At 38.9% G+C, this 16,168-nt stretch overlaps 1 protein-coding gene across 1 annotated transcript; it reads right to left on the reverse strand.

The window, feature by feature from the left end:
• Nucleotides 1–5,580: 5,580 nt before the first annotated feature.
• Nucleotides 5,581–13,649, reverse strand: LOC137282546 (arylsulfatase B-like). Its single transcript, XM_067814309.1, has 14 exons — nt 13,553–13,649; nt 12,604–12,715; nt 12,188–12,239; nt 10,687–10,790; nt 10,362–10,468; nt 9,537–9,601; nt 9,268–9,369; nt 8,619–8,682; nt 8,014–8,111; nt 7,093–7,229; nt 6,709–6,767; nt 6,413–6,536; nt 6,073–6,215; nt 5,581–5,753 (listed from the first exon to the last, which is right to left on the reverse strand). Exons 1-14 carry the CDS (start codon nt 13,647–13,649, stop codon nt 5,581–5,583), a joined length of 1,437 nt encoding a protein of 478 aa, XP_067670410.1.
• Between the last annotated feature and the right edge of the window lie 2,519 nt (nt 13,650–16,168).

The raw sequence follows: 16,168 nt of genomic DNA on the forward strand, positions 1-16,168 counted from the left end.
AATGTAATGAGATGATGAAGCCCCAATAGCCCCATCACTACCTTGACACGCAACAATAATGAAAGCAACCTCCCAGGGTAAACCAAAAGATGCCTTATTAAAGTGCACAATACATGTTAACATTATGCTAAACTGACCGGTAAGGATATTAAAGGTACTCCAGTAGTACAAAACGGTACCCCAATCGTACAAACAGTACTCTAACAGTACAACAAACGGTACAACAATGGTACATTTCCAAAGCACGGTCAGTGAATTACTATGTTCAGACTGCAAGTATTAAGCCACGGACTGTGTCTCTAACACAGCTCCCCCAATACTTGCACGTGTACTTGTAATTCATGAACATATGTAGTAATACAGATATACACCGGGATAACACTTAAGTACTAGAGCTATGTCCCCGTAAAATAGTTAAAAATTAAAAACAATTGTATCTAGGGGAATATCCTCTCTGTGTTGCAACGTGCAACTAAAATAAAAACCAAAACCCAAAATACCATTTGGAAATACCTGAAACGTGAGCCCCTACCTGGATAGATACATTTAACTCGCATCATAAATACACCTTATTTGCTCCTATTTTGGGAGTGTCTCCAAACTCTCCTGCAGTGCATTCACAAATACAGTATTGCTAACATCTGACAAGTTCACCCCATCTTCTCTGTACAAACCGGTGTCACTTGATTTAATTGCATGCTGAATTGTCCTGACCTCAAACCTCAATGCTGCTTTAATACAAGCACGATTCAGACGCCTCCTTTCATTTTCCATAGCTCTGTGACTTGGCTGGCACCATGCCAGTAAAGTCTGGTGAAAATCTGGGACCAAATAAGAACAGTGTGTTGCAACAGATTCGCAATTTCAGCAATGTCTGATCGTACACTATTTAAAAGGGATTTGATTGGCTGCCTTCCATGATCATTTCATACCAGATGGATCAAGATGACACTTGGTGGTGGTCTTCTGTCAACGAAACTGGTTTCAGGTCAGCCCATTTCATACCCCTTTTACCATACAACACTGAGCCCTAGCATGTCCAGCTCCAGCTGATTACCTGTCTTCAACCTTGAACTATGTCTCTGAGCTCGATAAATAAAGGATAACCCGGTGATCCAAACATCTGAAAGAAACTTTTCTTAGTCCAATCGTAAATAGATAAATTTACTTAAATGTACTTAATGTTAAAGGTCATGGGAAGGGATAAGAGAGGATTATGCAAACTTGCAAACTTGCAAACTTGTCAAACTCCCAAATTATGAGGCACGTCATCAGAGTTGGTCTGTAGATTTCATGTGATTGTGCAAAATTTGGTTTTGTTGCAATTATTAGATTTTGCGTTAGTTGGCAATTCTCAAATGGAATCAAACGGACTGTATGTCATACGCTCAAGCTCCAGACCAAGAAAGCACAGTGATGTTGTTGGATAAACCGTCTTCTCAGACGCAATGGGTACACCTAGCCCCTCACACACATCACAAAATGCCTCTTTTGATCTCTGACAACCATCTGAATCTGCAGGACCACTGAACAGAAAATCATCCAGGTAGTGCATTGTATCTCCTGATTGCTCCCTATCCTTCACCATCCATTCAATAAAAGTCGAAAACTTTTCAAAAAGGTGACAACTAATACTACAGCCCATTGGGAGGCACTTGTCATAGTAGTACTTATTATCCAGCACAAAGCCAAGTAAGTCAAAGTCTTTTGGCGATGCTACCATTAATCGAAAAGCAACCTTGATACCAGCTTTGGCTAACAATGTCCCTTTTCCGACTTTCTGAATAACTGAAACCGCATTGTCAAAACATGCATAATGCACTGGTGACCGCTCAATAAAGTCATTAACACTTTCACCTTGGGGATAAGATTAATTGTGAATTACCCTGAAATCACCAGAGTTGATTTTGGTACTAGACCTATTGGAGATACCCTAAAATTAGCAAATGGGGGAGAGGTGAAAGGACCAGCTATTATCCCTATTCAACTTCTTTTTAAATCTTTTTCTTTGTAATACTTATATACTCCCTGACAGATCTTAAGTTCCGTGCTGCGGACATCCTTCTGGGACCGCTGTAGTTTAACCGACATCCTTCTCGAAACCCTGCTACCAGCTCCTGGGTGACTTCCTGGCTAGGATAACTTTTCGCCATTTCCGCCAAAACCACTTGTGTGATTGGAGTTCATCCCAGGGTTAACTGACCTCGAGATCTGGTTTCCTCGACTATTCTGGGCCGGATGGCTGTCGTTCCCACATCTTGAACATGCATGCTTGAATCTGCATTGTCGACGAGAACAGGAAGCGTAACTGAAGGCGTTGCATGTGGCCAGCCTTTTATTACCTGGTCGCTGAAACTGTCTACTCAAACCTCAGCTGTGTGTGGTAGAACTCGGGGTTTGCTGTGCTAAGGAAACTTGCACATACAACATCCATAGCTCTACATTGACGGTGCCCCAAGGGCTGCCTGGACTCCTAGCTTGCCGCAACCTAAATTGCTCATCACATAATCTCCATCCATACCCGGGATGTCGAGTTAATGCCATTCTAATGGTGTTCATGTATTTAAGCATGTCTTGAGTAGCTTCGGGGTCTGCGACTATGTAAATGCTCGTACTAACAGTAAATGCTATTGACCACTCCAAAATGTTCTGCACCCTTTTACCTGTTGACACTGGTTTGAGTTCGAGTTGACCTCCCATGTTCACAAACACTGCTGACGTATATGCATAATCCTCCAGTTCCCTGTCTGATTTCAGCAATAGAGATAGATTGACATACCCACCTTTCCATATTTTCTCCTATAGGGAGATTGGAAGATTCACACCTAAATCATCAACCCGAGTCAGCTCGGGTACATCACCGCCAGAAAGAAATTTAAGTTCATATAATCGAACATTACACCTGAAATCACTGAAATAAAATATTTTATCCTGCAGGGGAAAAGTAATTAAATTTGCAACTTATTAAACTTATAAGTGAAGCAGATATATTATATATGTCCAATATTGTCCTACCCGGGTCCTACCCGGGTTCATGACCCCCTGTTAGCTGACCCGACCCGGGTACACCTTTAAACTCTTATTGCGAATTATTCTCCTTCAGCAAAATCTTTGACGACCCAGACCAAGAGCGGCGTCTAAATATATAAATTCGTCACATCAATCACAAAGATAAAAGAATTTTATGCTCAGTGCAGCTAAGTTACAAACATGTAAAAAACAAACATCATTCCGTATCAAACAAGGAGTTACAAATAAGTGCCGTTCCAACAATCTACAGGCAAAATACTATTGAAGGTACAGATAAAAAAGTACATACCATTAAACATAAAAATTATCAATGTGCAGGAAAAAAGTACACAAAAATGTTAAAGAACTTATTATCAATTTCAGGATCGTGTGTATCAGTGATGATGATGTGGACATTGTAAATGTTATAAGCACCTTGCCACAGTTATATATAGTAAACTGAACTGGAATGCTAATACAGATGCTGTTCTCACAAATTGTGAACAGAGAATACATTTCCTGTGCAACTTTCCTTCGCGCATTTCCGAGTGCGCATTATGCCTCTTTTATCATTGTTTTGTTGACACCGTTTTAACTTTTCGTTCCAGTCCTCCGAACACACCCGTCCTGGATATCCGGGTTACCCGTCCCAGCCCTAAATTCCACATAGTTTATACTACCCGAAAGCAAGCAGCAACGTTAAATCTGACCATCCGGTATTCTATTTTGAAAACGGCATTTGAATCTGTCTGCAGCTAACCTTGAGATCCTATTTTGTTAATTCCTACTCATGTTGGTGTTATGAGAAATTCCAGGGCAGATTGAGAAGTCATTGTCGTACTGCTGTTTGACAGTACGTCAAAAACATGTTTTATGATTGAACAAGCGAGAGTCTTATCAGCAAAAGGACATACATGTACTGTGAAAGGAAACGTCAGCCACTCAAGCTTGGGGCAGAGACGCACAGATTCAGTATGCAGTGATGGTCAACCTAGCAAATTGCCAGATCAAAGTGAGCGAGTGAGCTCAGTTTTGCGAAATATTTCAGCAATATCACGGCGGTGGACAGCAGAAATGGGCTTCACACATTATCTCACCTCACACATGAAGAAGCGCAATTCTATTATTTTCAATGTACACCGCTGGTAATTCCGAACTCTTCTGGTGCTTCATAGTAGTACTTTTTAACCTCGAATAACATTGAATGGCGCATCAAGCACGGAAATTACCGATGTTTTGCGATGGAAGGGAGATAACTCTCAATATGTTTACCTTGTGTCGTCTGCAAAATGGCGATTCTCCTCGCATTCAATAGAAGTGCTTCAAACAGTTCAGAATTAAATTCAGGTGTTCGGTAAGATAAATACGTTGTCCACTGTCCTTCGGGGTCCATGGGCTCATGTTTATGTTTATGTTCCCGAGCTAGAGACCAGTGGACAACTTATATTGTATCCATTTGAGGTGTGGAACCCTTGTCTTCGCGTGACGAACGAACGCTATAACTACTAGTTTACTGCACCACACCTATTAAATAGAAGGAAAACATGATATTACATATACTCTAAATTAGAAAAGTAAGCATGAGGCCATGAAATGCTATGATCAGTTGTCAGAATAAATATCAGCTTCGAAAACACCAACTTCACCTACACCATGTTCAAACGATTTCTCATACTTTTAAACATGCTTTTGTGATAAGTGAGTGCCACAGATAACCACATTTGCATTATTTAATTTATATTTATACTTTTTAAAACGTTGGGGAACCCCCAACGTTCAATTTGAACAGGAAGTACATGCGTAAACAAACTTTTCAGAGACAGACATCTCATGAACACGTCGCCATTTCTCTTTGTCACCACCTCTAAACACAACGCACTAGCTCCATACTTGTCTTTCCTTCAGCGATAATTGTACAACAATGAAGAGCAGGTGGTGACACTCAAAACATTATTATGACCTCAACATTGACTAACTTCCATTTGTCTCCAATTTTATTTTCATCCGGAAACTAAAAATTGCCCCTACATTTATTAATATACACACACACACATACACACACACACACACACATAGTGAGTGAGTGTGTTAATATTTAACTTCACATCGGCAATATTTCAGCCATATCGTGACGAGAACCATCAACATTATACATAAATCGTTCAATCCATCACCATTATGTAAGTAACAAGTCAGGTTTTAACTACACTTATGCTGTACCCTTCTCTGTGTTTGTGATGTCACATGCATTGTGACGTCATCGCACAGTCATGACATAACAGGGTCGACGTCATAGCATTAACTGTTAGCTCACCTGATGAAGGGTCTGGTAAACGTTTAATCCATAACAGATCTTGGTCAGACAGCTACGTCTAAATGTCGTCATGATGTAGTCAGACTTCATATCTGTGCTACAGTCAATTGATCAGATATTAACTAATCACTCTGGCTCTGTCCTTTTCAATATTCTAATACAAATCTACATTTATGTGGCATATTGACAAATCATTTTTATTATCGGCGGATGAAGTACACACTACTGTTTGATCAATATCTGTTGGTTCCATCTGTCTAACACCACCCAGGGCTCCAGACACCTCCGAAATTACTTGGGTCAGAAGCTGGATCTCCATCAGGATAACTGGCTGGCACCATGGTCTTTTTGTACTCCTCAAACCTGGCGCGCAACTTCGCCACCATATCCGGCATCGTTGGTGCAATGTTGTTGTGCTCAGTAGGATCCTCTAGAAGCGTGTCAGAATATTTGGTTCGGGAAAAACATGCATTCAAAGCAATGGTGGACTCAGTCACCGCCCTGAATTCTGTCTCTAGCTTATATTAGTTATAATCGGAAGATGAATTCTGTCTCAAGCTTATATTAGTAATGTTATAATCGGAATATGACAATAAAAACACGTTATGTGTCGGTTCCAACAGCTATATGTATATATGCATCTAGGGATCGGTGATAATTACGAGTTCCATCTAAGCACACAGTTACGTTTTCATCAACGTTCACCTAGATTTACTATAAAAGACTACGCAGGTAAGTTGATTGCGTACCTCGAACGTTAAAGAGCTGGACTGGTTCATCTCCCGCATAGAAAACTGGCTGTACATAGATATCATCCTCGGTTCTGTTCATGGGTTTGTGCCAGCCGTCAAAAGCTCCAGGATACCCCAAGATCAGTTTGTAGTCTCCTACCCTAATACATAGTAATGCAGACACTGTCATATTCAATGAACACTGTTTGTTTGTAACAAGTTGGTTAACTAGTTTAACTAGTTGGTTAAATGCAGTTGCATCTAATGTCGTATCAAAGGAGTACATACATGTAAGTCACACGGAACCTCTTTTGCTCGTAATGGAAGGTGAAAGATAACAAAAGACATCTGAAAATACCTTACTGCAGCATGTCCTTCGAATGCACCTTCAAAGTAGTCAATGTTGTAGATAAACTCTGTCCTTGGAGAAGGGAGGCCATTTCGAATGGAATCCCACTGACTTATTCCATCAATGGTAGTTTCTGTACCACATAGAATGAAAGGAATGAAAACATGTCAGTAACTTGCTACGAGAAAGAGATTAACAAACAAAAGACACTTTGAAAGATTCTTGCAAATTCTTTGTAGTTTTTACATGATCGTTATTGTTGCCATTTTCAAGAAAATAGGGGCCACATTCAAGAACCTCCCCACCTGGAGTTGCCCCAGCAGCAGATACCAAAGTGGGCTTCCAGTCGACGGCGTGGATCATCCTGTTAGGAGGTAGAAGGTAATCACTTAGAAAATATACCATACATATATGTTTGACTTTCCCAAGCAATGACAGTCTTCCATCTTAAGTTCGTGTACACAATAAACAGAGAGGGGGTTAGAAAATGTATTTCGTATTTTAACTGTTTAACCTGCCGCAAAATTAGTTTAGTTTTTGCGTATGTAACAAGTTCATGTCTAGGCTATTGTCTTTTGCTAAATAACCACAAGTCTCCTAAACTTCGTAGGATAATTCATTTTACTTTGGATCATCCCTAATGGCATGTGCACTTCTGTAAAATGTTTAAATAGATTGTGTGGCGTTACCCATCGTGTGTCGTTCCAGTCTTCTGGAGCCCAGCACCATACATGAAGGATGCCCCCTTCGTCCCCCCTTCCCAGATCGTGTACTTCCCTCCTCTTAGAGGCCAGTTGTTGGCATATGATTGGATTGGGCCTCCATTCTGAATGATCGTTGGTTTGTTACAAGAAGGATTGACAAGATTAGAACTTTGATGACACAAGGCCATCTTTTTATACAGTAATATTTACGTTTAAACACTTTTTAACCCTTCATTAGCTGAACTAAACACACTCATGTAGCAGTTCAACGTGTTTTTCAATCTCATATTCGTAATTAAAAAGTATGATGTTCATGTATTTCCAAAGAGCCGGTAGATGGTTCATGCTTATAATTTGGCCAAGTCTAAAATTACATTTTTTCTCATTCATAAAAAGATAAGTGAAAGTGTAATTACAAATTATACGTTTCAGGCAAGTTATACGTGATGGTAAAAATCAAACGCTTTTGGCTGACCGTTCATAATTCATAAAATTGCCCATAGAGTTCAAGTCAAAAATCATGATTGATTGAAATATCTATCCATTGACGACAATACAATCAGCAGTTTTATGGAACATTACTTTCGAGATAAACAAGTACTATCACGACAATTTACTTTTGCCATTAGCTGAAACAAATGGTCACAAATAGGCACTTCGACGTATTCGTGATGTTGTAACAGGAAAAACGTTGATGTTCGTAATGCATACCCTTGACCTCACTCGTGTCTCACTTGTTGCGTGATCCATTTGCAGTTCATGATTGGATACTGACATTGCTGCCTTCTGTTGTATGCTTGTTGGATGTTTATTGGCTTTAGACAAACATTACTGAATACTGATAATGTGTATTCTAGGCTGAACAGTCGACTTCAAGATCATTCTGTAAATAGTGCAAATACTTACATCTGCAGTGAATAGAATCAGAGTATTTTCAAACAAGCCCCGATCCTTCAGGGCTTTGGTAACATTCCCCACTGCCTCATCTAGTGCAGACACCATTCCTGTTGGGAATGAAAGTTGTTGGCCAATGCTTTCAACAGGATTTAAGATATTACATTGTGTGTAAGCGTAATGATGGGGACTCCGATCAAATGCATGTTAAATAGTAAATTTCAAATTGGTTCTTTTGTTTCTTAAGTTTCAGTGATAAATGTATAGGTGAGTGAGTGAGTTAAACTTTAACGTGACATCGGCAATATCTCAGCCATATCGTGACGAGAACATTGAAATGAAATGTATGCATGTAGTAAAATCTGTCAACGAAGGACAGTAAAAGAACTAGAATATCACAATTTCAATTAAAACTAGCGTGGAAAGTTAAAACTAATATGACTATTCGGACAATACAATATAAAAACAGGCTATAGATTGCCAACAACTCAAGGTAGATCACCATACTACGGACCATGGGGACTTACAGTACCTTTTCTACCTACATGGACCCTAGTTGGATTTACATCGATAACTGTATAGGGAAAACGATGGAAATACGGGTATAAACTACATACCACTGTACTGTCTTCGCCCTTTGTTGATCACATTTGGATACATATCCTCATACCTCTTCGGGACCTGTGATGTGAAAGCGTGAAGTACTCACACTGACAAAAGGGCGAGTGAGTTTACATTTATGCCGCACTCAGCAATATTACAGCTATGTGGCAACTACCTGTAAATGTTCGAGTTTGGGGCAGACAATCCAGTGACTGACACTGACAACATGTGCATCGATCTAAGCAAATGGGTTACGATAACTTGTGTCTGTCAAGTCAGCGAGTCTGATCACCCAATCCCGTAAGTCGCCTCTTACGACAAGCATGGGTGACTGAAGATCAATTCTAACAAGATCTTCACGGGTCCGTTGACAAAACATATCCATATCCAATGAAAACAAATGAAGGAAAATCCTCAGTAATACCGTCATTATCCAATACCGTAAATATCCAAACAGATAACAGATGCTTTCATTGTGATTCATATATGGCTCATTGTGACCATGTACACAATGATGATGGAGTCACATGAAAACTGGTTTAGTTCTATATGCATTATTAACAAGGAAATGGAAAATCGCCCACAAACAGTATCATTTCAATGCTATAAATGATGTCGAAGTAAACTGGTACCCGTTTTCAATACACTGTGGATTTCATGTACCTCAATAGGAGCATGTACACTCTGATACGGGAGGTACATAAACAGCGGTTGTGATACATTATGACGATGGATGATGTCAACGGCTCTCTGTGCGAATGCGTTCTGGAAGGAGAAACAGATTATGACTAGGGACGTCTACACTGACCAAATCAAGAAACAGACTAGAGGAGATAAATAAACTAGTATCGCAGAAAGCATGAATGATAGACATAATCTTCATTTATATAGCAAAGGTGTTAAAAACATTGTCAATCTCTTACAATACTTACGGCAGAATATTCTCCGGAATAGTTTCTTGCGGGAATTGTATTGTCTCGGAAGTCCAGGTACCCCCCTGATAAAATAAAAGAAAAGTAGTGGAACTATTGTCCAAGTACTCCCTGATAAATTGAAAGGAAAGTATTTGAACTATTGTCGAAGTACTCCCTGATGAAATAAAGAAAAGTAGTGGAACTATTGTCCAAGTACCCCGCTGATAAAATAAAAGTAGCGGAACAACTGTCCAAGTACCTTAGTGGAAGTCGTATTGTCCAAGTACCCTCTTGATACAAGAAACGAAAAGTAGTGGAAATGTTGTGCACCTGCCAACATGAGTGAGTGAGTGAGTTAATATTTATCGTCACATCGGCAATATCTCAGCCATATCGTGACGAGAACATTTAATACTGAAATGAAATATATATATATATCTATTATAAAACCTGTCAACAAGAGACAGTAAAACAACTAGAATATCACAGATGAGAATATAAAACTAGTAACTATACCTAAAACAATTGATCTATAGAGGACAATACAAGATAAAAAGGGGCTATAGATTGCTAACAACTGAACGTAGATCACCATACTAGGGACCATGGGGACTTACTGTACCTTTGCTACCTGCATGGACCCTAGCTGGATTTACATCATCCCCTCAGCCGTCAGCAATTTGGGAAACCTAGCCATGCAAATAAAAAGACACTTATGCTACGATTAAAAACATGAAAGTTTGAATTTACTTTGAATGTTTGTGGACTCCTGCCAACATGAACATAATTGTACGAAAAGTACATTTACAATCATATGCATCAGACAAACGGTATAATTCGCACCGTCAGAGTGAGTGAAGTAGTCTTCAACCGCAACATAATAACCAAAGAAAGTATCAAAGCCTCGGTATGTTGGGGTGCACTCCCACTTGCAAAACCCAAGATGCCATCTGAAATGAAAGTGATAAATGACACTACCGTTTGAAAATGCCAGTTCAAAATAATCATATAGGTCCTTTGGTGTATCCTAAAATGACAGTTATTACACAAATCAAAACGCAGCAACAGCAGGCATTAATGAATCGATGGTGTATTTAAGAATGAGGAAATAAAGATTCAAGTGTTCCATGTAATGTTTGAGATTTTTGTTTTCCCTTGTGGTACCTACTTTCCAACCATGTGCGTAGCATAGCCGAGTTTCTTAAGTTCCTGGGGGAGGAATGTAAAGTTGAGGGGCACACATACTGACTGGTCACGGACAAGTGCCATATGCTGAAAATCAAATTGACTGTCACATGTTATACACTTGTAAATGATGTGAAGTGAAATATGTTTCTTCTAATGTTAGGAAAGAGGAAAAGTATATATAGACCAACGAGCATCACCACCCCCAACGTACAAGCAGACGATACGCCTTTCCAACAGCTCCAAAAGAAGCGTAAGTGAAAGGTGTAACCTGAAAGGACAGATGGAGATCCCTTTATTCAATCAGCATTGTTTCATGAATAATCAATTACAGTATAGATATTTCTTTCAATGCTTTTATTCACGTCCTAATATTTATTTCATATAAACTGTTTCGGGATTTCATTACAAATGTTACATATTTGAGAAACGGGATTTATTTATTTATTTATTTATTTATTTATTTATTTCCCGAAATTGGTGAGATCGATATTTTAAACGTGGAAATATCACACCAGTGATGCCTTTCATATATCGGTTTCGCATTGCTGCTTCTCTCAATAACAGACCCGTGAAGGTCACGTGGTAGAATAGGCCTTCAGCAACCCATGCTTGCCACAAAAGGCGACTATGCTTGTCGTAAGAGGCGACTAACGGGATCGGGTGATCAGGCTTGCTGACTTGGTTGACACACGTCATCTGTTCCCAATTGCCCAGATCGATGGTCATGTTGTTGATCACTGGATTGTTTGGTCCAGACTCGATTATTTACAGACCGCCGCCATATAGCTGGAATATTGCTGAGTGAAAACTAAACTCACTCACTCCCACCCTCCCTCAATAATAAGTGACTGCATCAGTAAATTATCCTGTGGGGTGATACATCTTTTCCATTGCAAACACTGGTTCGGTTGTGAACCAAAATAAACCACCTGTTGATTGAATGCATCACACATTTCATGGATAACAACTTCGTTTTCATTCAATCATCTGTTTCTAAAGATGTTGTTATCCATAAAACGTGTCATGTATTCATGTTCGTCCAACTTCCAAATGCCTTTCAAACATCACCTGTTGACTGATGACATATCTATCCGCTGAAAAGGGAGATCATCCTATTATTTACGTAAACAGAGTTTGGCAAAATAAATTAAACTTAAAAACAGTGACAACAATGATTCTGTGTGATTTGATTATTTTGAATAATTCCACTGATAGCCTGTGTTGTCAGATCACGCTTTAGTCGGTGTCACTATCAATGACAATCTGGCGTCTTGAGAGTGGAATCGGACATGATAGTTTCATGAGATAAGTCGGTTTGTTTCCACCAGTAACCTTGTCAGCAGACACAGCGTGGTCACCAGAGAGTTCTTGGTAAATATGTGCTACTTCCAGTTGTCATACGTGAGTGGTGTGAGATGTTTTCATGTCTTACGCTTATGTCTTGGGTAAATACGCTGGCTGGATTAAAACTGAATAATTACCTGCATACCTGCATGGAAAGGATACATTCCACTCATGAAAGCGGTACGCGATCTGAAAGAGTTTCAAATGACTTCTGTGTAAATTGTAATGCCATCACATAATCAGTTAATTTCGTCAAACTCTAGCTGGTCTCTATATGTCCTTGGTGTATATACATTTGACTGACTAAATAACAAAGTTAACGAACAAATGTGAATTTATGTGTTTTTAAAATGCATGTATTTGACGTAATGCTGTTTGTTAACGTACTGTTAAAGGCTGGACAACAGGATATCTGGAACATTGAATGTAATAACTTTTGGCAATTAGAATATGCATTATTCCAGTATTTTAAAGTTTTCCAGACCCGCGTCAGTTGATGGAATATCTTTTGTTAGAACATGTATGTTTCCTATAAACTAGTAGAACTATTTACGGGCTGCAAAGAGGCTGGACGTATGCATTATCGAAGATGATTCCCTCTGTGGCCAGTTTGTCGATGTTTGGGGTTATCATGTCAGGATTCCGGAAACCAACATCATTCCATCCTGCAAAAAAAAACCCTACAAAAGTAACCCTGATTACTCAGCTTCTTTGTGAGAGTGTATGCCTATTGTTAATTCATTAAGTTATATGTTGAATATTCCATCACAAGGGGTAACTATTTTAAACCAAGAACTATGAAGGATCTTTTAAGTAATGTTAGTAATCATTTCATCATTGCGATTTAAAAAGAATTAGACCCGTTACATGACGTGTAAATAGATAAATCTTTTATGATTGGAAGTTAGCAGCAAAGATTGTTAGTATCCTCGAAGGGGGATAAAGTGCCGTAAAATTATTGTCCTCCTGAGAGAGTATGTAAGTTCCAAAACAGTTGGAAGGCACATTTAATCTTCCACTTTTTAGCCGTAGAATATGTGTCATTTTAAATAGTGGCTAATCTTGCATACAGTCGCCAGCGGCCGAGGGGATGGTGTAAATCCAGCTAGGGACCATCCAGTAAGCAAAGGCACTGTAAGTCCCCATGATCCCTAGTATGGTGATTTACTTTCTGTTGTTGGCGATCTATGGCCTGTTTTATATTGTACTGTCAAAATAGTGATACTATTATTTTTTAAGTTTCCACGCTAGTTTTAAATACTAACTGTGATAATCTAGTGGTTTTACTGTCCTTCGTCGACAGGTTCTTCATAATATGCATGTATATTTCTTTTTTTATGTCACATATGTTCTCGTCACGATATGGCTGCAATATCGCCGATGTGACGTTATATATTAACTCACCCACTCACTCATTCAGTTATAAATGATACGCTTTAAGAGTAACGTTATATTTCAGTTGGTCAGTATTTCAGAAATCAATATGTAACATCTGCACTCACCTAAATCATCTGCCACAATGAACACGATATTGGGGCGCTTTGTCGATGTCAACGGGAGGAAAAACAGAAACAGAATCACGAGCTGTTGAACCCCCATCACGTTTGCTTGTTCAAACTAAATGAGAGTGAATTCTGTTATCTGGCTCATATCTCTCCATACACAGATCGTTCGGTGTAAGAGAAACAACTGATAAGCCATATCTATTTTCTATAACCTGCCCTGGTTGTTCTGATATGTGTAAGATTCCCACTCGATACAGCTCAATAAAATGGGAACATTGAAATACATACAATGAAATTTAATGAACGACGCATCTTGATTGTAATGAAACCTGAGGAACATCAGTTCTCTGTCCATTGGCTCCGGGCAGGTGACAATCACTGTGACATACTTTCCTGTCAGATAAGGAAAATATGCTCAATATTGTAGATATTTGCATTCTTTCATGAGGTTAAAACAAGGAGACTCTCAGTACATAAGCATAAGTAAACTATTATCTTTGGGACACATGTTCATCATGAAAGGTCACCGCTTACTCCGAGAGACCACTACACACGTGTCCAGCACTAACGGTAGCTAAACAGCTCTACACCAATGTAGGGGTCATGAGCAGCAAAAGGACAGGATCACACACCTTCCTGTTGTCATTTGGAGATTGATTTGGATCATGCCACGTCACTCAAAGGCATGTCTGGATATTCAAGGGTTCATGATTCATTTTCACCACGCACAGCTTTCGTCTTTCTTGGCCGTTTGCCATGACCTGTTCAACTACTCTCATTCTGCTTTCAGTACACACTAGGCTGCAAATATTCCTTTGTAGGTGCATCTGTTTAGCATGATTAGCATGTTTAGCATTAAATGAAGGAAAATTGCCACATATGTCTCGTACATTGTATAAACACACTCTAACATGGAACTGAAAACCAAAAGTAGGTGAGCTACATCTATCATATCGCCATTTTAAACAGAAAACTGACATAACGTCTTTCATCGTCTATCTACATGCCGCTTGAAAACTGTACAAAGTCTGCATGTACCGCTCGTCACCCTTGTTTCACGCGGTTCAACTCGATGACGACCTCTCTGTTTCATGTCCTGAAACATTCAACATTTGTTTTAGAGGAAATCTTGCACACATCAATACCTATTGTTAAATCATTTAAACAGACTGTGAGTCAGTGAGTTAATATTTAACGTCACATCGGCAATATTTCAGCATTTTGACATTGAACTGAAATATGTATACATTATAAATTCCTGTCGTCAAAGGACAGTAAAACAACTATAATATCACAGTTACAATTAAAACTAGTGTGGAGAGTTAAAACAAATTTGGACAATACAATATAATATATATAATATACAATATAATACGGGCTGTATATCGCCAACAACTGAAGGTAGATCACCATACTATGGACCATGGCACACTGTCTGTACAACAGCATAAAGAAATACACTTCAGTGAAGATCTAAACATGACTCCAGCTTTGGCTGTGAGTGACTAAGGAGAAATCAGGAATATTTGAGTGAGTTGATATTTAGCGTCACATCGGCAATATTGCAGCCATATCGTGACAACTGAAGGTAGATCACCATCCTTAGGACTAAACAGTTTAATGAATATCTGGGGTGTTATAACATCAACTTTATTTAGGACTGATTGTAGTTGGCAAAATGCTTTCTACGCCTTGGTTGCTTAAGATAGATTTATGGATGTATTCATGTTTTAGCAAATTTAACAAATAACATGTACAGTGACTGAATAAACTCAGGCATGTTAATGTAATATTAAAGTATACACTCACTATCATACAAAAATGAGATGAAAGTACAACATTGTACAGTGCAGATATTTATTGATGTAGTATGGGAAAAGATATTGACTAAAAAATGATATGAGCTTTTTCATGACTATTGTAATAATCTGAGTATTGTGAAGGCAACCTGTATGTAAACACTGCAGTAAAATATAAAATGATGTTTACAACCCCTAACAGTGCCTATCAGTATACCAGAAACTGAAATATATTATCAGTATGAATATATGTATTTATATTTATGTAATGGAAAATAGAAATTGGAAAGTGGTCTTCAAGACGTACTTTTCCTAGTAGTAGTACTGCTTATTGTGTGATTACACGATGCCATTTAGAAAGTGGTTAAATGCAACATATGTCATATTTGGGATTTCACTTTCTCAGTAAAGTACAAAATTTTGGTTGAGTACCATCCGGGATTCGAACCAGCACCCTCAGAGTCAGGCACTTAATCGCCAGCACACAAGGTCAGCCGCCTAGCCTGCTCAGCCACCGCGACTTCCACAAAATGAAAGTCGGACAACTGGTAGTCTAGACTGCGTACTTTGTGTACCCCTCTGATAAGTGTAAACTGGCGCGGCTCCCACGGCCGAAAGCTATAATTACACGATGCCATTTAGAAAGTGGTCAAATGCAACATATGTCATATATGGGATTTCACTTTCTTAGGTGCGTGTCTGAAATATATTTAATAAATGAATATCGTTTTATTATTCCTTTTATAAAACAAATAAGAACAACAAAACTGCTCAGGGTATACCCTTAATTCAAGATAATTAAAATGCAGTCATT

Source organism: Haliotis asinina, chromosome 4 (genome assembly GCF_037392515.1).
Source record: "Haliotis asinina isolate JCU_RB_2024 chromosome 4, JCU_Hal_asi_v2, whole genome shotgun sequence".
Lineage (NCBI taxonomy): Eukaryota > Metazoa > Mollusca > Gastropoda > Lepetellida > Haliotidae > Haliotis > Haliotis asinina.